General features: G+C 34.6%; 5 protein-coding genes across 13 annotated transcripts in view; all 5 read right to left on the bottom strand.

Moving 5' to 3' along the window:
• The window catches only part of LOC139812023 (uncharacterized), a 227,997-nt gene that overhangs the window by 125,476 nt on the left and 81,399 nt on the right, over positions 1–21,122 (bottom strand). The gene's annotated exons all lie outside the window — the stretch shown is intronic.
• On the bottom strand, positions 1,655–3,770 carry LOC139811455 (MYG1 exonuclease-like). Its single transcript, XM_071775741.1, has 6 exons — positions 3,367–3,770; positions 3,043–3,219; positions 2,808–2,903; positions 2,498–2,716; positions 2,210–2,405; positions 1,655–2,133 (listed from the first exon to the last, which is right to left on the bottom strand). The coding sequence occupies exons 1-6, from the start codon at positions 3,537–3,539 to the stop codon at positions 1,753–1,755; spliced, it is 1,242 nt and encodes a 413-aa protein (XP_071631842.1). The 5' UTR covers positions 3,540–3,770; the 3' UTR covers positions 1,655–1,752.
• LOC139812012 (MYG1 exonuclease-like) lies at positions 3,943–7,464 on the bottom strand. 2 transcript variants are annotated; one of them, XM_071776601.1, is made up of 7 exons: positions 7,116–7,464; positions 6,817–6,920; positions 6,551–6,718; positions 6,151–6,246; positions 5,841–6,053; positions 5,546–5,753; positions 3,943–5,461 (listed from the first exon to the last, which is right to left on the bottom strand). In XM_071776601.1, coding segments are annotated over exons 2-7 (1,038 nt in total). In that variant the 5' UTR covers positions 6,819–6,920; positions 7,116–7,464; the 3' UTR covers positions 3,943–5,110. The 2 variants fall into 2 exon arrangements, with proteins under 2 accessions (XP_071632702.1, XP_071632701.1); XM_071776600.1 differs by having other exon boundaries at positions 6,817–6,913.
• On the bottom strand, positions 9,516–15,266 carry LOC139811402 (MYG1 exonuclease-like). Its single transcript, XM_071775697.1, is given in 9 exon segments — positions 9,516–10,921; positions 11,878–12,073; positions 12,337–12,694; positions 12,776–12,965; positions 13,017–13,265; positions 13,351–13,446; positions 14,583–14,755; positions 14,758–14,877; positions 15,261–15,266. Coding segments are annotated over 8 exon segments (1,380 nt in total). The 3' UTR covers positions 9,516–10,921; positions 11,878–11,885.
• Positions 18,173–20,225, bottom strand: LOC139811454 (MYG1 exonuclease-like). 3 transcript variants are annotated; one of them, XM_071775738.1, is made up of 6 exons: positions 19,993–20,225; positions 19,724–19,932; positions 19,477–19,572; positions 19,153–19,389; positions 18,874–19,075; positions 18,173–18,784 (listed from the first exon to the last, which is right to left on the bottom strand). In XM_071775738.1, exons 2-6 carry the CDS (start codon positions 19,924–19,926, stop codon positions 18,425–18,427), a joined length of 1,098 nt encoding a protein of 365 aa, XP_071631839.1. In that variant the 5' UTR covers positions 19,927–19,932; positions 19,993–20,225; the 3' UTR covers positions 18,173–18,424. The 3 variants fall into 3 exon arrangements, with proteins under 3 accessions (XP_071631839.1, XP_071631841.1, XP_071631840.1); XM_071775740.1 differs by having other exon boundaries at positions 19,724–19,916; XM_071775739.1 differs by having other exon boundaries at positions 19,724–19,909; positions 19,993–20,224.

Raw genomic sequence — 21,122 nt, 5'->3', positions numbered from 1 at the left:
TACTTTTCATAACATTTTTATCAATTTTTTCAATTCATTATTGATAGCATTAATTTTAGGTTACTAGTTTTTTATCTGTGCTTGCATTTATAGATTTTTCTACTTTAATATATGTTTATTTTTGTTACTTTCATATTTTTAATTTGTTATCAATGGCATTTACTTTACATTTATACTAATTTTAAGCTATTTTTCGTCAGCTCTTGCACTACGTATAAAGAAAGTATATTTACTTTATTTTTTTCTTTCTTTATTCTTGTTTCATTTTATCTTTCTCTGTACCGTTGTACAATATGTATGTATAATGTCTTACACATTATAAATCTTTTTAGTAATTTTATGCTGGTAAAATGTTTTGTTTTAAACAATGCGGTTATATTTTGTATTATATTTTCATAAAATTGTAATGTATTGTAAAACAACTGTAAATAATTGTAAAATAACTTCCACAAAAAATTATAAATAAATAAAACATATGTACAAAAAAATGTAGTTGAATTTTGGAATGATCTTAAAGCAAATATTAAAAACATGCTCTAATAGAAAAATGTATTAAAAGGAATATGCTTACACATACATAAAACAATAACAAAAAATCAATTAAAATAAATAAACGAATTATGTAAGGTAAAAGAGATCAAAGCAGAACAAAATATTCACGAAAACGGTGATTCCTGCGTTTTGTCCTCGCACGTTTGGTACCAAAACGTAACAAAAGTGCGGGGACAATATTTAAGATTTATACATTAAAAAAAAGATGATTTGTTATATAGACGAGACCCAGAAATGCTCCGCTTAATCTAAAATACTTGCACATGTAAGAGTAATCCCAAACGATCATTTCTGCGATTTGTGCCAAAATGTACAAGTGCGAAAACAATTTTTAAAACGCAGGAACAATTGTTAGGGATTTCTTTACATATACAAGTACGCGCGGATACTTTGAATTAAACGGAGCAGTAGTCCCGGGCCTCAACTCTGCTAATCAACTTTTATTTATTAACGTAATGGATTTTTTATTGCAACGCAGCATTGCTCTTCAATATCGAAAGTCGAGAACCATTAATGCAACGTTCATCTACAGCATAGAAATTATATATATATATTTAGATTTGAAGTCGTAATGCCATATCGATTCGCAATATATCGACGAGTAATTTAATTAAATGTTTGTTTACGCAGGAAGCAGCTAAGACTGTTGGGCTGGTTCCATACGGTGCTCTGCGATATATGTCTCTTCGCCTGCGATCTATGCTTACAGTTACGTTCCACTTGGACCTGATCGCCGTATAATCGACACTCCGAAGTGAGCCAGAGGCTAAGATTGCGCATTTTTCCGCACAAGCAGTTGCCTGAAACGCTGACCGAAGAATTAAGCAACCATCGGAAACTGCGGATCAATAAAACTGAGCTATCTCTTCCCAATCGCAGAAGAACATGCGGGGAAAACTTGTGCTATGTTATATGGATCTGATATGAAGAAACTTTAACAATAAACGAACCATTTTTTAAATAATTTCTGGAATAAGTGTGTGCAGTATATAGTTCGTCCTTATTAAACATATTCACAAGTATTTGACGCACAACAATTCAAAAGATGAAATGATTTTCTCATACTGTGGAGTTCCATAAGTGTAAAAAAGAAAACAAAATGTACATGATTGAGTTGCATTTAATTACGAAAAAAGTTTTTAAAAAATGTTTAATAATTGCCATAAAAATTCTAAAAAAAATTCAATAGTCTAGACATAATCATTTTTCTCCACCTTGCACAGTTTTCCCAATCTTGAGTGCTTCCTGCGCCATACTTATTGCGCCGTCCTTGGTTTTGTGACTCCCCATGTACCGACTGAAAAACACAATTCGAGCGCCCTCAATTCCACAGGCTTTCACAAGAGCATCACCCACTAAACCGCCCCACGCTTGCGGGAGTAACATTCTGTACATATGACTTCTCAGCGCTACCGGCATACACTCAATCCAATAAAAGGAGTCTCTAAATCCTTCAGTCTCTAAAATGACGTACTTTATTGATGGCGACACGTTCATCTGCTTTTCCAGATAAAACAGATACTCTTTATACTCTTTATACGGAGTTTTCGACAACGTTATTATCTCTCCGCTCGGATCGACCTTAAAAGAATGTTTTACATTAAACGATAATCAAAAATATATCCAAAAAGACAAATGGAGGAAGTATTTTCCTTACTTCGAATCGACTTTCCACAGCGTGTCGCACGATGTCCATTGACGGTAAGTGAACGTTTTTCACGTCTTGTACAATTTCTAAAAATTCCTTTTGAGCCAAAGCCACGGCTTTCTCAAACTGTTTCTCTTTCTCCTGGCTGTCCACCAAAAAATTTAATCTATTTATGCGCGCACTTAAATCAGTACATGATAGATATCTGAAACAAATGCAGATGCAATTATTCTGGAGAAGCGTTCTAGACAGCATATAACATCACAAGCGTCCACTTATAATGACACTGCACCGTACATTTCCTCATCGATATCTATAGCGTCGATTTCCTTGATTAGCTTGTCATAAATGAACTTAAACATTTCATCAATAACTCTGCCCTCTGTTACGTCTGAAAGTACATTCCTCAATATCTTACGACCGAAATGACAGTAGATCAGTCCGGCACTGGTTAGTTCCACTGTCGAATCATACCCTGGTTTTCTTATGATGGTACTCATCGATTCTTTGAAATCTCTAATTAAAGAAAAAATAAGTAAATAGTGGCGTAGTAAAAACAGAAATTTTCTTTAATGGCGCATAATTAAATAGTACAAATATATTTTACTCTATGTTATGATCATATCGATGCCTGGATGGATCATATTCTCCGCCAACACCCACCACAATATCACAGGTATCTAAGACACTTTTATCTTCAGATCTAAAAATTTAATTGTATAGCTATGAATTTTGCAACCCAATATTTCATATTCAATTCCGATATAATAATCCATGTCAATTCCCTTTCTCGATATCAGTTAGGACGTCAAAATTCTTGACTCTTAGATGAGAATAATTACCTCACTATAGATGCATCCTTATACTGTGGTAGCAGTTTTAAGAGTGCACAGGCAAGTACTCCAGAGCAATAAAAATCTCCGTCAACTGTGCCGATCCTCACGATCGAATTTCCCGACATCGTGAGAAGATTGGAAAATCCGCCGAAAAGCGCGCTTCTTGATATAATCGACTGAAAACTATGATCATCATATTAAATTACGAGATTTAATGCTATATTAAGTAAATATATCGTGTTATTTAACAAATCAACAGATCGTAGCAAAACATGAGTTTCACCAGAAGCACTTTTGTATGCAGAAGTTCTTTAAGTTGTGTTTAGATACCTTAACGTTGCACGCCGAAGAACGTACGTTTTATATAGGATTTCGTGCTCCTTAAACTGACCGTTTTCCAGCAGAGAGTGGCAAGAAGATGTCCGAGAATGCACGTGCTCCCTTTCTGTCGGAAAAATCGAACTTCTTCCCTTGGTTGGCACCTGCCTCTTTTCAGAGGTCATTAATTCAATACGGCTAGTATGTTGTTGAAGTAGGTTTATTAAGGCGTATTTACACACATACTGTTCGAGATTCTCTTTCGATATTTGTTGGTGGGAAAATCGAACGGTGTAACCCGTCCAATGACGCCTTTATGTACGCAAATTGTGCACGTTGGACTACGTAGCCACGAATATTTCCGGCAGACATCACACATACGTTTCAATGATTCCGTCCTATGCCCATAAAGTGCAATTGCGTAACAACATATATTATTGAAAAAAAAATAACTAAGAATTTAAACCAGATAAAAGATATTAAAAATAAAAAATCAACTATATATATGTATATATATATATATATTTTTTTTTTAATGGTGATTTCATGCAGAATATATATTACCATAGAAAAACTGCAGAACTGAAAAAAAAAACAAGTATAATGTCGTTGCTTAAACATTTATTTGTGCAGTTTTGACTTTTTAGGCTATTCCATTTTGACCGAAAGTAATTATAATAGCAACTTAAATTTAAAATTTTTCATACATATATTATTCATATATTTTCAATTTAAGAATTTAAATAAAGTTTAGTATCAAATAGACCAAACGGTAGAGAGGTTTATCTTCAAATCTGTGCTTTTTTTCTCTTTTGTTATTATGGCACAATTTACATATAATACATTACGTATATGTGTGTGTATGTACATTTCTTTTATTTTATTACTTCTTTTTATTATATTTTTTATTATCTTTAACATAACATAAAATAAATAAACGAATTATGTAAGGTAAAAGAGATCAAAGCATCTAAAATACTTGCACATGTAAGAGTAATCCCAAACGATCATTCCTGCGATTTGTGCCAAAATGTTTTAAAACGCAGGAACTCAACTCTGTTAATCAACTTTTATTTATTAACGTATAATGGATTTTTTATTTCAACGCAGCATTGGTCTTCAATATCGAAAGTCGAGAACCATTAATGCAACGTTCATCTACAGCATAGAAATTATATATATATATTTAGATTTGAAGTCGTAATGTTCGTAATGGTTCCATATGGTGCTCTGCCATATATGCCAGTTCGCCTGCGTTCTACGCTTACAGTTACGCTCCACTTGGACCTGATCGCCGTATAATCGACACTCCGAAGTGTGCCAGGGGCTAAGATTGCGCATTTTGCCGCACAAGCAGTTGCCTGAAACGCTGACCGAAGAGTTAAGCAACCATCAAAAACCGCGGATCGATAAAACTGAGCTATCTCTTCCCGATCGCAGAAGAACATGCGGAGAAAACTTGTGCCATGTTATATGGATCTGATGTGAAGAAACTTTAACAATAAACGAACCATTTTTAAAATAATTTCTGGAATAAGTGTGTGCAGTATATAGTTCGTCCTTATTGAACATATTCACAAGTATTTGACGCACGACAATTCAAAAGATGAAATGATTTTCTCATACTGTGAAGTTCCATGAGTGTAAAAAAAAATGTACATGATCGAGTTGCATTTAATACGAAAAAAATTTTTTAAAAATGTTCAGTAACCGTCATAAAAATTCTACAAAAAAATCAATGTTCTAGACATCATCATTATGCTACACCTTGCACAGTTTTCCCAATCTCGAGTGCTTTCCGCGCCATGGCTACCGCGCCGCCCTCGGTTTCGTGACCGCCGACGTAACAATCGGGATGTACATGTAGAGCGCCTTCAATTCCACAGGCTTTCACAAGGGTATCATGGCTCAAACCACCCCACGCTTTCGGAAATAACATTCTGTACACGTAATATTCCTGGACACAGCCAATACAATAAATGTTTCCAGTCTTCCAAATGACATACTTTATTGAGGGCGACACGTTCAGGTCCTTTTCTAGTTTAAACAGATAGTCTTCATACGTTATAACTTTCGACAACATTATTATCTCTCCGCTCGGATCGACCTTAGAAGAATGTTTTACATTAAACGGTAATTGGAAATATATCCAAAACAAAAAGGCAAATTATAGAGAAAGAGTTTTCCTTACTTTGAATCGATTGTCCACAGCGTGTCCCACGATGTCCATTGACGGTAACCGAATGTTTCTTGCGTCTTTTACAATGTCCAAAAATTCCTTCCGAACCAAAGCCATAGCTTTTTCAAACTGTTTGTCTTTTTCCTCATCCTGGCTATCCCACAAAGGATTCAGTCTGCATACGCGCGCACTTAAATCAGTATATGATTCTAATTTACACCTGAAACAAATGCAGGTGCAATAACTTTGGTCAAGCATACTGCGCAGTATGCAATATCACAAGCTTGCAATTGACTCTGTATCGTACTTGTGCTCATCCATAAAATCGATTTCCCAGATTAACTTCGCATAAATAAACGCAAACATTTTATTAATAATTATGTCCTCTGTTACGTCCGAAAGTACATTTCTCAATATTTCACGACCGAATTGGTAGTAGATCAGTCCCGCACTGGTTAGTTTTACTTTGCGATGATGTTCTGCTTGCCTTATAACGATATTCATCCATTCTTGGAATTCTCTGAAAACAAAAATAGAATATATATAACGATGTGACGGAAACAGAGAGATTTTCTTTATAATGGCGCATATAATTAAATAGTACAAACATATTTTACCTCGCGTTATGATCATATCGACGTCTGGAAGGATTATATTCTCCGCCAACACCTACCACGATATCACAGGTATCTAAGACACTTTTATCTTCAGATCTAAAAATTTAGAAGGATATATATATATCCATGAGTTCTGCAATTCAATATTTTCTATTTATTTTGGCCGGTATTCATAGTCGGATCTCATATTTAAAACCGTCTTAAGTACGATCTTAAGATGTGAACCAATCACAGAGCCGTATTAGCATCTTAAGACATTATTCTTAAAACAGTCTTGAAATAAGATCCGACTATGAATACGGGCCATTGTTCCGATAATATAATTCATAAGGCCAATTGCCTTTCTTGATTTTATCATTAAATGCGTTAAAACTCTTAGCTTTCAGTTAAGGATAATTACCTAACTATAGACGCATCTTTATACTGTGGCAGCAGTTTTAACAGTGCGCAGGCGAGGACCTCAGAACAATGGAAATGTCTGTCGTGCGTGCCGATCCTCACGGTCGATTTTTTTGACATGGGTCTGGGAACACCGTCGATTAACCACCTCATTCGGCATGTTATATTCCTGAAATATTGAAATGTTCGGAAGTGGTGCAGAAATATTTCATTAACATTTCATATATAATTAACTGTGCATCTGTACTGTTTCAGAAATGTACCTACATTATGTTTCTTATAATATTGCATACAACAATATTTGTGAAATCTTTCGGTTTCCGTGAGAAGGTTGGAGAATTTGCGCGCTTCTTGATATAATCGACTGAAAACTGGTGATTATTATACAAAATTGCGAGATTTATAATGCTATATCAAGTAAATATATATTTAATGAATTCTCATCAGATTGTAGCGAAACATGAGTTCCACCAGAAGCTCTTTTGTATGCAGAAGTTCTTTAAGTTGTGTTTAGATATTTTAATGTTGCACGTCAAAGAACGTACGTTTTATATAGGAGTTCGTACCTCTTACAATTAAACTGACTGTTTTCCAGCAGAGAGTGGCTAAAAGATGCCTGAGAATGCGTGCTTACTTGCTGTCGGGAAAAACGAACTTCTTCCTTTCGTGTTGACACCTGCCTCTTTTCAGAGGTCATTAATTCAATACGGCTAGTATGTTGTCGAAGTAGGTTTATTAAGGCGTATTTACACGAATACTGTTCGAGATTCTCTTTCGATATCTGTTGGTGGGAAAATCGAACGGTGTAACCCGTCTAATGACGTCTTTATGTACGCAAAACGTGCACGTTGAACTACGTAGCCATGAATTTTTCTGGCAGGTGTAAACACACATAATACGTTCCAATGATTCCGTTTCATGCCTACAAAGTGTAACTGCGTAACAATATATTATTTAAAAAATATAACTAAAAATTGGAATAATTTAAGCCTGATAAGAGATATTAAAAATAAAAAAAGCGTCAACTATATATACAATTTACATATAGGTATATTCTTTAATAGTGTTTTCATGCAAAACATATACCAAAGAATAACTGCAATGGAGAAGAACAAATATAATGCCATTGCTCAAACATTTATTTGTACAGTTTTAACTTTTTAGGCTTCATTTTCACCGAATGTAATTACAATATAGAAACTTACATTTGAATTTTTTCTATACAGATTATGAATATATATATATTTTTAATGTAAGAATTCAAATAAAGTTCAAATAAATAATTCAGTATAAATGGACCAACCGGTATAAAAAGCCTCCACTACTCCCGCCGATTATAATCGATCCACGATGTAACGCGCCGCGCAGTACTTACGTGAAAATCAGCGTTGCGGAAGCCGTTCGCGCGGGTCTCGTGTTGCGCGATAACCGAAAATAAGGAAACGCTTGCGCGTTGCGTTGTCATGATTTGTCGCGACGTTTTGGGGACAGGCTCGTGCTGATCACGAACTGGCGCGTGGTTGTATCAGGACCGTACGCGCGTGTGACATCGCTCAATGCTAAAAAGCTGTTTTTTCTTGATCCTTAACAATATTATAAAAAAAATAACTAAAAATTGGAATAATTTGAGCCTGATAAGAGATATTAAAAATAACGAAAAGAAATTTAAAGAATTAAAAAAACAAGTCATTACCGCAATAGGCGTTACTCTTGAAATATTTATCGAAAGAAGAATTATTATCGTTATAGTAAGATATATATGTTGGCACCAAAAAAATAAATATTAATCAACGAAAAAAAACAGTGACGTACACAAACCATATTTACCGAGACGGAAGTTTTCTGGTGTCTTAGCACTAACTGAAATACAAAATACCTACGCTGCAAAATTGTCGTAGAAAAAAGATCTCCAGGATGTCACGTAGCTTGCCACAGCGGAAGTTCAAATGGAATTTCAAAAAAGAAATCTCCAGGAATCGAGATCGTTAAAGTCGAAACTGCGACGAAAAAAGACGACGTAAAGGAAAAAGTTGAAGCGACGAAAAGCTACGATAGAACTATTATACAAGAATAAACATGCATGGCTCAAAGCAAATCGTCACTTTATAATTGCTAAAACGAGATCATCAACGTGGAATCAACAGCGATGCCGGACAATTCTTTGTTTTTGTGATGCTCCTTGCTTTCGTGCGAAGAGACGCCAAAAAAAAAAGAAAAAAAGTAGAGATAAAGAATAGGAAAGCAGCTGAATAATTCACGCAAAGAATAAATATTGAAGAAAAAACGACTCGCGTAGAAAATCAAATAAAGCTGGTGAGAAGAGGAGAAAGTGGGAAACTATGAAAATCGGATATTCGCACGTTCTCCATCTCTGTGGAGTAGCGAGTGATTGTAGGACTTTTGGAACTTGGGAAGGGTGGACGCGCGAGAGTCGGAGGCTTTCGAGGGTGGATTGTGCGCATGCGACATAAACAAATTAACCGTAAAGAAAAAGCCAATATACCGGGTGGGAGACTCTGACAGTCTCTGGTGTGTATTCAAGTAAATGACATTGTAATATACAATAATTTGAAACGGTAGTTCTGTGTCATGAGCGCAACGGACTTTGGCACTCCGGGTATCCGGAATATCGCGCGAAACCGATAAAGGAAACCGGAATTGAAACCCCGATTTCCGGAAAATGCAAATCATTCAATAAACTGAAAAAAAATCGCTTCGCTTAAGATACAGGATATTCGCCGATATCGTGCAACAACAGTTACATGTATTCGCGTTATTGAAAGCATACAAAACGCTGTGCAAATACAGTTTCAACAAAGTTAAAAACGTGCAAAAATGGCATTTTATTTTATTTAGTTCACGCGAAAAGGATTTCTTCTTTTTAGAAACTTCCGGATTTATATTGTCTCTCGATCATATGATAAGTCGTTGTTAAATAACATATACATAATTGTAACGTCACAATCAAAAGATATTAAATTATGGTTTTTTTAAAGAAGTTTCTTCCGAATATTACATGCAAAAACGTATTATATTTTACTAATAACAACTTTTAAATAAAATATGTGTACGTTTTAGCAGTGTATGATATCTTTTATTTGACAAATCTACACGGCAAGAAAAAGACGAAAATTAATGTTATGTTAAGATTACCAAATTAATGCAGCATAGTTAATCTCGTAAACAAAGATCTAATTTATAGTTAAAGTTTAGTTCGATTTTGTATTACAACTAATTATCATTATTATATTTAGAGTATATATATAGCATCTTCTTTAGATATGTTTTGGTTGTATATCTCTGTATATCTCACGATTTTCTCCTATTAGTCTTAACCATTTAAACAATTCCATGTCATCAAGATAATTTAAGTTTAATCTGATTTGTTTTATTACATAACTCTTTAACTGTTCTGCATCGTTTGTAATTGCAATATTTAAAAGTTCTACAAGTCTATCTTTTGTATATGTTGCATGTGTTGGCATATGTTGCATGAGACGATTTTCACACAAATTTTTAAGACCTTTTATATATCAAATTTATTAGTTGCTACGAGGAGATCACAAACCCGATCTATGTAAGTGTCTTGCGTTTCATTTACTGTTAATTCTAATTTATACGAACAATTCAATGTTTTTAATGTTAAATAGCGTATCGCCAATTGCGAAAGCATCGTACTTTACTTTATCTATTAGCATAAGTTTCTCCTTCTCACTTTTTTCTGTATTAAAATTTTTTATTATATCCTTAAAGAAAGTATTGTTCACATTTTTTAATATCCATCTTTTTATAAGACACTCTCTACCTTCTATTACAAATGTAATCTTTGAATCATCGGAAGTGAAATCATTCATAGAGCTATGTAATAAACTATCTTTGCATGATTTAAATATAAAGCATATCGAAAGTGTGTTATTAGATAAATATTTCGACTCATCTTTGCGAAGAATTTTAAGAGATACGTCATATAACGAGTTAGTATTTGAAAAAAAATTTTTCCAGTCTGAAACTATGGCTGATGGTCCCTTTTTACTTTTGATATAATTAAAAATTTTATATACCTGAATACAAATCTTAGCTTTAGATTTGTTATCAGTAAGACAAATAGAGAAACTTATTTTTTTATTTTTTATGTCAGTAGACATCTTAAGGTTAAAGGGCTGTCCTTCGATGTTACTAGATTGTAAAGTTTCAGCAAAGCTGCATTTCTCCCAAAAATTAAAAATACTCCATATAAAAGTAGTTTTTTTCAAATTATTACACTTCGTTCAATAATAACAAAGGTTATACTTCGTCTGTTGTTGATCCTTGTTTTCCGAATCGTTATCTTCCGTCTTTTCCGGTGTATTTGTACCGATAGAATGGTACTCACCTGCAAGTAAACATTACCTGTTCTAAGTATTCGATAAGTTTATATACACTGCTGAAAAAAATTATAGCATAGAAAAAAATTTGCCGAAAATTGGCCAGTTTTTACTGCCGGTTACTCCACGAAAAATTATCGTAGACGAATGTTTTTTTTTTTTAATTGAAGCTTGAAGTTTCTACTTTAAGAATGTATCTTTATTTTTTGTATGCGATGTACCCCTGTAACCCCTGAAATTTGAGGACATGTTTGGCATACTAAAAATTGCAAAGTTTGACGGAATGCACGGACGTGAAAAATTTTCTTTCGGCGACGCCGCGTTTGCATCGTCATAAAATTCAAATCTTTCACTTCAATTTAAAAAAAAAGCGAAGTCGCTAAGATTTTTTTCGCAAAGTTACAGTTCTTCAAAATTACCGTTGTTTTTTTTGGCTTTTGGACCAACTTTGCTTTTTTTTAATTGAAGTAAAAGATTTGAATTTTATAATTGATGAAATTTTTCCACATCCGTGCATTCCGTCAAACTTTGCAATTTTCAAGTATGCCAAACATGCCCTTAGATTTCAGAGGTTACAAAGGTAGGGGTGCATCGCATGCAAAAAATGGAGGTACATTCTTAAAGTAGAGACTTCAAAAGCTTCAATTTAAAAAAAAATTATTTGTCTACGATAATTTTTCGCGAAGTAATCGGCAATCAAAATTGGCCAATTTTCGCCAAATTTTTTTATGCTATAATTTTGTTTAGCAGTGTATATATATATATATACATGTACATCTTATACACTTTAAGCAGAAATCGGTAATTCCTTCACCGATCCTCAATAACAATCTTCCTTTAAAATGATACTTTATCCATCAATAACTTAGGGTAGACCGAGGCGAATCAGATCAATAAAAGTTTTAAGATCGTGCTAATTACTAATTACTAATTGGTAGTATCGAATTTTGAGGCGGGAAGGTACCTCCAGCATTATTTTGAGGTTGCTGCTGTTGCTGTTGTTGCGGTTGCTGCTGCTGCTGCTGCTGCTGGTGCTGCTGTTGCTGTGGTCCGATAGAGTTGACACCAGGTGCTTGTGGTGTCACCAGGTGGTGGTTGACACCAGAGCACTGCGAAGTCACCTGTGGTACAGTCTAAGGAGAATTTCCTCTCTTCCCGATCTATATAATAAGTGTATGCAATTTTTTATTCGTTTTTATTGAATTATGTTCGAAAGTATTTAACGCACGACCATTCGAGAGATAAATTAATTTTCTTATATTGGGATTCAATATGAGTGTTAAATGATCGGAGCCTTTAAATAGAACGAAATGTAGAAAATCAAGTTGCATTTAATTAAAAAAATGTTTTTAAAAAATGTATAATAATTGTCATAAAAATTCTAAAAAAAATCAATAGTTTAGACATAGTCATTCTTCTCCACCTTGCACAGTTTTCACAATTTTGAGCGCTTTCCGCGCCATGGCCATTGCGCCGCCCTTAGTTTTGTGAACACCGGTTTTCCGATTGGAATCTACACGTACAGCGCCTTCAATTCCACAGACTTTTACAAGGGCATCATTCTTCAAACCGCCCCACGCTTCCGGCAATAACATTGCACGATCGAAACTAACCCGATTATCCGGCATACACCTAATACGATAACTATTCCCGGTCTTAGAAATAGCGTACTTTATTGATGGCGAGACGTTCATTCTCTCTGCCAAATAAAACACATACCGCCACTTGTTTTGGCACCGCGATGATTCTGGCACCATTACTATCTCTCCGCTCGAATCAACCTTACAAGAATGTTTTACATTAAACGATAGTCAAAAATATATCTAAAACAAAAAGAGAACTAGAAAAAAAGTTTTTCTTACTTCGAACCGATTCTCTATAGCACATCGCAAGTTTGCAATTAACGGTAACCAATTGTTCTTCGTGACGTGGAAAATTTCCAAAAATTCATTCTGAACCAAAGCTATGGCTTTCTCAAATTGTGTCTCGATATTCTTATCCTGGTCGTTTAATCTGCTTACGCGCGCGCTTAAATCGGTAACTGATCGATAACTGAAACAAATGCAGATGCAATTATTCTGGAGAAGCGTTTTGTAACATCACAATGGCCCTGCATCGTACATTTGCTCATTGTAATCTATAGCGTCGATTTCCTGGATAAACAAATCGTAAATGATCTTAAAGATTTCATCAACGATTGTATCCTCAAGTACGTCCTTGGTTACGTCCGAAAGTATTCTCTTCAATATATCATGACCAAAATGGCAGTAGATCAATCCCGCACTGCTTAATCTATTTGTACAATTGTACCCTGATTTCTTTACAATGGTACTCACTGATTCCTGGAATTTTCTGATACGAGGAAGAAAAAAATAACGATGTGGTAAAAACAGAGATTTTCTTTAATAGTGTATCAGTAAAAAGTATGTTATTTTACCTCGCGTGATGGTCGTATCGATGTCTGGGAGGATCATACTCGCCGCCAACACCTACTACGATATCACAGTTATCTAAGACACTCCGATCTCGAGATCTAAAAATTTAATTGAATATCTATGAATTCTGCCACTTAATACCTATTTCCTATTTTTGTTTCGTTGTGGTATTATAATTTATATGCCAATTCTGTTTCTTGATTTTATTCAATGTGTTAAAGCTCTTTTCCGATAGAAAAATTGAGCAAATATTGTACAATAACTGTTTCATTCAATTGAGAGGAATTTCTCGATTTATTGCATTAAGATGATTCGCCATGTGTATTTAAAATTGCAGTTCCCTGCACGGACGTGCCTTTAATCTGCATGTAACATGAATTAGTTTACAAGAAAAAACAATTTATTTTGACCAAACTGATAAAGTATTATTACGATTATACACGACTCCTGGTTTTTGTATATATAACGACGTTCCGACCATTGTTTTTGGTCCTTTTCAAGTACACTCTAAAAACAACAAAATACAAAGGGACACAGATATCAAGCCAAATAAAGAACAATAAGAGGGAATAAAAAAGAAAAAAAGAACGAAACATATCGATACCTATGTCATAAACTTAAGTAGCCGCTATAACTATGAGATGAGACCATAATTGTCGAGACGGAGCAATAAGAGCAGCATGAATAAGATTGTAAATTTTGGTTTAGAGAAAATTGGAATGGCGATTTTATTCCAGAGCATAATTTTTGGGAAAAACTTCCAAAAACATATTAATTATAATGCATGAATCAGTAAACACTGATGTACAACAGTACATATATGTATACCACTGTTCATCATATTTTACTTACGATTTTACGAAAGGATGTTATCTAACAGCAACCTAGCAAACACAGAATATGCTACATAATAGCAATAAGAGAAACGTAATAAAACTGAAATATATATTAGGTACTCAATTATTTCACAATTTCTTTTCAAATTTAATTTTCAAATATTTATAAGATATGGTTCGCCATAATGCTGCTGTTTTGCTGAAATACCATTTACTTAGAAATAAATTGTGCAAATATTTATCAATATTTACACTATAATTAAAAATTAAATTTCTACAAGTATTGTTGCAAATATTGAGACAAGTAATTGCAGCATTCCAAATTTCATCCAGATTTCGTCATATATAATTTTATAAATCTTTTTCTATCGGGTTGGCTTTTAATTAAGGATGATTACCTCACTATAGACGCATTCTTATACTGTGGTAGCAGCTTTAATAGTGCGCAGCCAAGAACCTCAGAGCAATGAAATAAAGATCCATCTTTTGTGCCGATCCTCACGATCGACATCGTTGGGAGAGCAGGGCCGGATATGCACATTTCTTGCTACGTGAGAAAGTTGGGGAATCCACCGAAAAGCGCGCTTCTTGATATAATCTACTGAAAACTTGGATATTATTGTATTGACAGGGGAGGTCGTATCTGACACCGATTTTGATCACTTTATTTTGTGGTGAATCTACACATATGGGCTATAGTTAAGTCCTGTAAGAGCTTTTAAACGAATGCGCCATGCGCCTTGTAAGAAAATTTATTCTTAAAAATTCGAGCGATTGGTAGAGTACTTCACGATGAACTCACAATCTCACAAGAGTACGTTATACATCCGACTGCTTTCGCGTACAGAACAAGTTTGATTTTGTAACCGCTATGGCCTATAGAGGAAACGAAGGCAAAACGGCACACTTAACGAAAAAAATATTTACGCAGAAACAGTAAGTTTTATCATAAAATTATTATAACATGACAAATCAGTATTTATTTTTCCTTATTATCTATTAATCAGACTTTAATCAAATCACAGATAAAAAAGATACTAAATGATTTTTAATATCTTCCTTTTGGTCCATTTTACCTTCATAGCAAGGTAAAACGGTCGACTACTCCTGAAGGCAAAATGGACCTACTCATTTTTTTCTATGGCTTTGTCAATATCTTTAGTAGAATTTATATATTTAGTCAGTCTTCTTTTTGAAGTTATTTTTGGCACATTATATAAAGTCGACGCCTTATTGAGAGCCATTGCACCAGTAGCAATTTTTACAGTAGCATTTTTCATACTATTTTTGTCCCAAAACTGTCGATATATTTTTCGTTTGTGGTTATTATCCATCTAAATTAATAAATAACAATAATAACGCTTGAACAATGCCATGACGTCATTAACAGACCATGTGTTTTACTCGGTTTGTTTTGCCCGGTCCATTTTGCCTTTTGGGTACTGATTAAATCACTCTCTAAACTTTAAGTTATGTTGTACTATTTTTAAATTTTTTTTTACTTTAAAAGAAAAAAAAAACAATATTAATTTATGTATGCATCAGTAAAATTTATTACGATAAACTCAAATATAAACTGAAGGCTAGTTGAAAATTGCAAAATTTAGATCAAACCATAAAAAAGAAATCTTATCTTGTTAAATTACAGTGCCGGCGAATGACCGTTTTGAGCGCAGCGCACTGACCGAATGTGAATGAGAGACATACTATCTAATAACGTTAGTTACCACTACAGGGTGCTAATGGTTTAAATATATTGAGAGCGGTCCGTGTTACATCTGCAGGTACCGTTTTGCCTTCGTTTCCTCTATCGTTAGGGAACAATACTCGACCGACCTTTTCTCCCCGGTCCCTATCCTAGTTCTAGCTGATCCTTCGCTTTTGAATGTCCGTCACTTTCGAATTTTCTACCTGCTTTGGCAGATACTGGATACGTTAGGATGACTGTCTTCATAAAACGTGTGTATCTTTACGTTATTATATTGTTTAAGAAATTTTTAGAGAATGTATAAATCTTTAAAAATTATAATAAAGAATAAAAACTTTTCTTACAAGGCGCATTCGATGAAAAGCTCTTGCAGGGCTTAACTATAGCCCATATAAATTCACCACAAGAAAGACGATCAAAATCGATGAAGAGTCAGATGCGACTTCAATTACGCGATCTAATGCTACATCAAGTAAATAAATCACTATATTTGACGAATCCTCATCAGATCGTAACGAGACATGAGTTCTATCCGAAGCTTCAGTGCATGCAAAAAGTTCTTTTAAGTTGTGATTAGTTACCTTAACGTTGCAGGTCGCAGACCGTATGTATACTTCTTATAGGAATTCGAACTGACCGTGTTCCGGCAGAAAATGGCAAGAGATGGCGATTGTCCCTTGTTGTCGGGAAAATTGACCGTGGGATCTGTCCAGGGGCGCTATTATGTATAACATTGTGTGACGTAAAGTAGCGTGACAGTTAGAGTCCGCCCAAAGGTTAATTTTTTGGCTGAAGCCGAAGCCGAAGCCGAAGCTGAAGGAATTGCCTGGTAATTGATAAATATTGATGATATAATGCTAAAAAAGTAAGGGAAAATATTTCTTTTTAGCTGAATGCATTTGCTATTAAGTTGAGATAGTGTTTTTATTTGTTTTTATTTAGTGTGTGTTTGCGGAGTTGTAATTTAAAATAATACAAGCACAAATTTATTTATTTTTTATTATTTTTAATATTTTAATAATATGTAACTAAAATAAAACAACAATCACTTCGTCCTTTTTACATTTTTCTTTGAAAAAGTAAATTATTTTTTACTGCTGCTATTATATTTAAAAAAAAATCAGTTTTCTTTTATTTCTAATATTTCTATATTAATATTAATCACGATTTAAGTGGAAAGTTATTAAAAAATCTGACATTAAAACTAGAATACTAGACTAAAAATCACCTGCACTCCTTTGCCACGTCCGCGCGCCTATGTAGATCAACCTTCGGCTTCGGCAAAACCTTCCGACTGATTTTGACCAAAGCCGACTGTTTTGCCGAAGGTATAATTTTTGGTCGAAGGTGGCCGAAAATGGCCGAAAGTGATTGAAGCCGAAGCTGAAGCCGAAGGTTCGGTCGGACACTAGTAACAATGCATTGTAAAAATATACATATAATAAATTTAAGCCTGATAATAGATATTAAAAATAAGAAAAAAGCGTCTCGTATACTTTTTATTTTAATGGTGTTTCTATGCAAAAATATAACAACAAAAAACCACAATAGAGAAGAGCAGATAAAATTGTTTAAACATTTGTTTGTACATGCAAACAGTCTTATCACGATGATAGCATTTTTATCCGTCTAAATCTGTGGAAAATTTGTTCCTAAAGGGTCAAAATAAGTCACTTTTAATACCTACAATAATTTAATTAGTGACAATTTTGTCCTAGTTATTTAATTACTTGTATTATATATAGTTTAACTTTTTAACTTTTTTTTACTGAAAATTAAGACGCAAAATGCCTGACCATGATATTCTTTGCTGCAGATCAGGTTTAAGTGATACCTTTGATATCACAAAGTGCAGAAATGGCAAAATGCACTAGTACGTTTTCTTTCTGATGCAGAAAGTGGATCAGAAGATTTTTGATAAATCGCGTTTGGATAAATCATAAAGGATTCTTTCTTATTCTTCTTCAGATACAAAATAGCGCTTACCGCTTAGATAAAGTTTCACTAAAATAGTATCTAAACATAATTTCGCATTTATTGCAAATTCTTATAGAGTAGAAAAAGATTTCCTTCGGTATCTGAAGAAGGACTCGGAATTGGTGACATAAAAATGAATTCCTTTTAAACTCTTATAAAGAGTAGTGTTTTTAGAGCAAAAATGGTACGGAAAAAGAATTATTTTTCAATTCTCTTTGCTATCTGGGATATTTTGTATGGATCTAATGTAAAAAAACTTGGACAATAAATAAGCCTTTTTTTATCGTCTCTAGAACAAGTCTATGCAGTTTGGTTTAACTTTATTGAATATATTCGAAAGTATTCGATGCATGACAATTGAAAAGATAAAATTATTTATTTTATACATATTGCATGGGATTCATCAATGAGTGTTAAATGATCAGAGTCTTTAAACAGAACAAAATGTACACGTTCGAGTTGCACCATGCAACTCTTAATAAAAAGAAATGCTTTCTAAAAATTATTCAATAACCATTACAAAAATTCTGAAAAAGATGAGCGGTCTAGACATTGTCATTCTACACACTGCACTGCCTTCCCGATCTCGAGCGCTTTCCGCGCCATGGCGACCGCGCCGTCTTTTGTTTTGTGACCACCGATGAATCGAACGGAATGCACGAATATGGCACCTTCAATTCCACAAGCTTCCACAAGGGCATCAGTGCGCAAACCGCCCCACGCTTCCGGCAAGAACATTCTGCACACGAAACTTCCTTCCGCTACCGGCATACACTGAACCCGATAAGCGTTATCACCCTCAAAAATGGCGTACTTTATTGATGGCGACACGTTCATCTCCTTTTCCAGTTGAAACAAATGTTCCTTCCACGGTACAAACTTCGACAACATTATTATTTCTCCGCTCGGATCGACCTTATGGAAACGTTTTACAATTTTATATTAAACAATAATTGGAAATATATTCAAAACGAAAAAACTAATAGAGGGAGGGTTCTCCTTACTTCGAATCGACTCTCCACAGCACGTCGCACGATGTCCCTTGCCGGTAACCAGACGTTTTTCGCGTATTGTACAAATTCCAAAAATTCCAAAAGAACCAAAGCCATGGCTTTCTCAAATTGTTTTTCTATATTCACATCTTGACTGTTCCACTGAGGATTAAGTCTGTTTACGCGCGCGCTTAAATTGGTGACTATTCGATACCTGAAACAAATGCGGATACAATAATTTTGCTAAATCGTACTGCACAGCACGTAACATTACAAGTTACATCTACTTACAATGGCTCTGCGTCGTACATCGGCACACCGTTATCTATAGCGTCGATTTCCTGGATTAACGTGTCATAAATCTTCCTAAAGATTTCATCAATGACTTTGTCCTCTGTTACGTCCGAAAGTACAATCCTCAATATCTCATGACCAAAATGGCAGTAGATCAGTCCGGCACTGCTTAGTTTTATTGTCCAATCGTACCCTGGTTTCTTTATAACGGTACTCATCGACTCCTGGAATTCTCTGATACGGGAAGATAATAAATAACGATGTAAGCAAAAGCAGAGATTTTTCTTTAATGGCGTATCATTGAAAAGTATATTATTTTACCTCATGTGATGATCGTATCGATGTCTAGAAGGATCATACTCTCCGCCAACGTCCACCACGATGTCACAGGTATCTAAGACACTCTGATTCCGAGATCTAAAAATTTAATTGGATATCCATAGATTCTGTAACCCAATATTTCCTATTCATTTCGTTTCGATATTATAATTCATGCCAATTCCCTTTCTCCGCAATTTATCACTGAATGCGTTAAAAAGCTCTTGGCTTTGAGATGAGGATTTATTACCTTACTATAGATGCATCCTTGTATTGCGGTAGCAGTTTTAAGAGTGTGCAGGCGAGGACTTCATCGCAATGAAAGGTTCCGTCGTGCGTGCCGATCCTCACGGTCGATTTTCCCGACATTGTTCTGAGAGCTCCGTTGAATAAAAGATTGGGGAGTCCGCCGGAAAGCGCGTTTCTCGATAATTGACTGAAACCTCGGATCATCGTACACTGAATTACGCGATCTAATGCTGTACCAAATAAGTATGTCGTTATTTAATAAATCCTCACCGGATCGTAGCAAAACGTGAGTTTCACCAGAAGCTCCTTTGCATGCAGAAGTTCTTCTAAATTAGTTGCTTCAACGTTGCACGCTCAGATCGTATACGTTCCATATAAGAATTTGTACTTATTAAACTGGCAGTGTTTGACCGTGTTCCAGCAGAGAGTGGTGACAAGTGGCAGAAAGAAGGCTGCGAATGCAGGCACGTACTCCACTGCTCCGCTGCCTTCGCTCCGGCCACTGGCGCCTCTATGTACGCCAAACATGCACATTAAACTACGTAGTCACGAATATTTCCGATGGGTAACACCCAAGATAGCAAGGAGAATTAAAAAAGAACTCTTTAAATTCCCGATTTATGAAATAAACTCTTTTTTTCGTAATATTTCTGCTCTAAAAAGACGAGTTCAAAACAAATTTATTTCTATGTCACCAATTCTGAGTTCTTCTTTCAGATACCAAAAGAATATGCTTTTTCTACTCCATAAGAATTTGCAATAAATACGAAATTATGCTTAGATACTATTCCAATGGAACTTTATCTAAACGCTGTTTTTTGTATCTGAAAAAGAATAACAGCTGATCGAGAATAGGTACCTATATATTAGGAATATGAGAATAAATATTAAATATTATAGGAAACGGAATTAGAAATAATAATTAATCGTAAAACACACAGAATGGAAAAAAATTAAATACATAATATAAATATAGGAATATTCCTACATTTACATATCCTAAATATTTAAAAGGGTCGACAGGAGACACGGTGTGGAGACGCTGCAAGCGTGAACTAAGTACGAATCGTAAAATCCATATTACGGCCAAAATAATGAGAAAATCGCGCTTTAACTGCAATATTCGTAATCAGCAGCGTCGCCTTCAAACTGCTATATATACAGAGCGATTTTTTTGAAAAATGGTCAAAATAAATTTTCGAGTTTTTATCTCTACCGTGTCTCGAGTCTCGATCAGTTGCTCCTGTCGAGATATATATGTCTTAATATTTAATATTTATTCTTATTCCTAATATAATGCTCTATTGTGCGCAGGGCCTGAATCTTTTTTACTCCACATTGCATTGGAAGGAAAAAGATGAACTCTGAATTAGTGCAGCCAGAGAGAAACCTGAGAGAGG

The sequence above is a fragment of the Temnothorax longispinosus genome, chromosome 4 (genome assembly GCF_030848805.1).
Source record: "Temnothorax longispinosus isolate EJ_2023e chromosome 4, Tlon_JGU_v1, whole genome shotgun sequence".
NCBI classification, from domain to species: domain Eukaryota; kingdom Metazoa; phylum Arthropoda; class Insecta; order Hymenoptera; family Formicidae; genus Temnothorax; species Temnothorax longispinosus.
The sequence above is the reverse complement of the archived record's forward strand: the minus strand, read 5'-3'. Positions and strand labels throughout refer to the sequence as shown.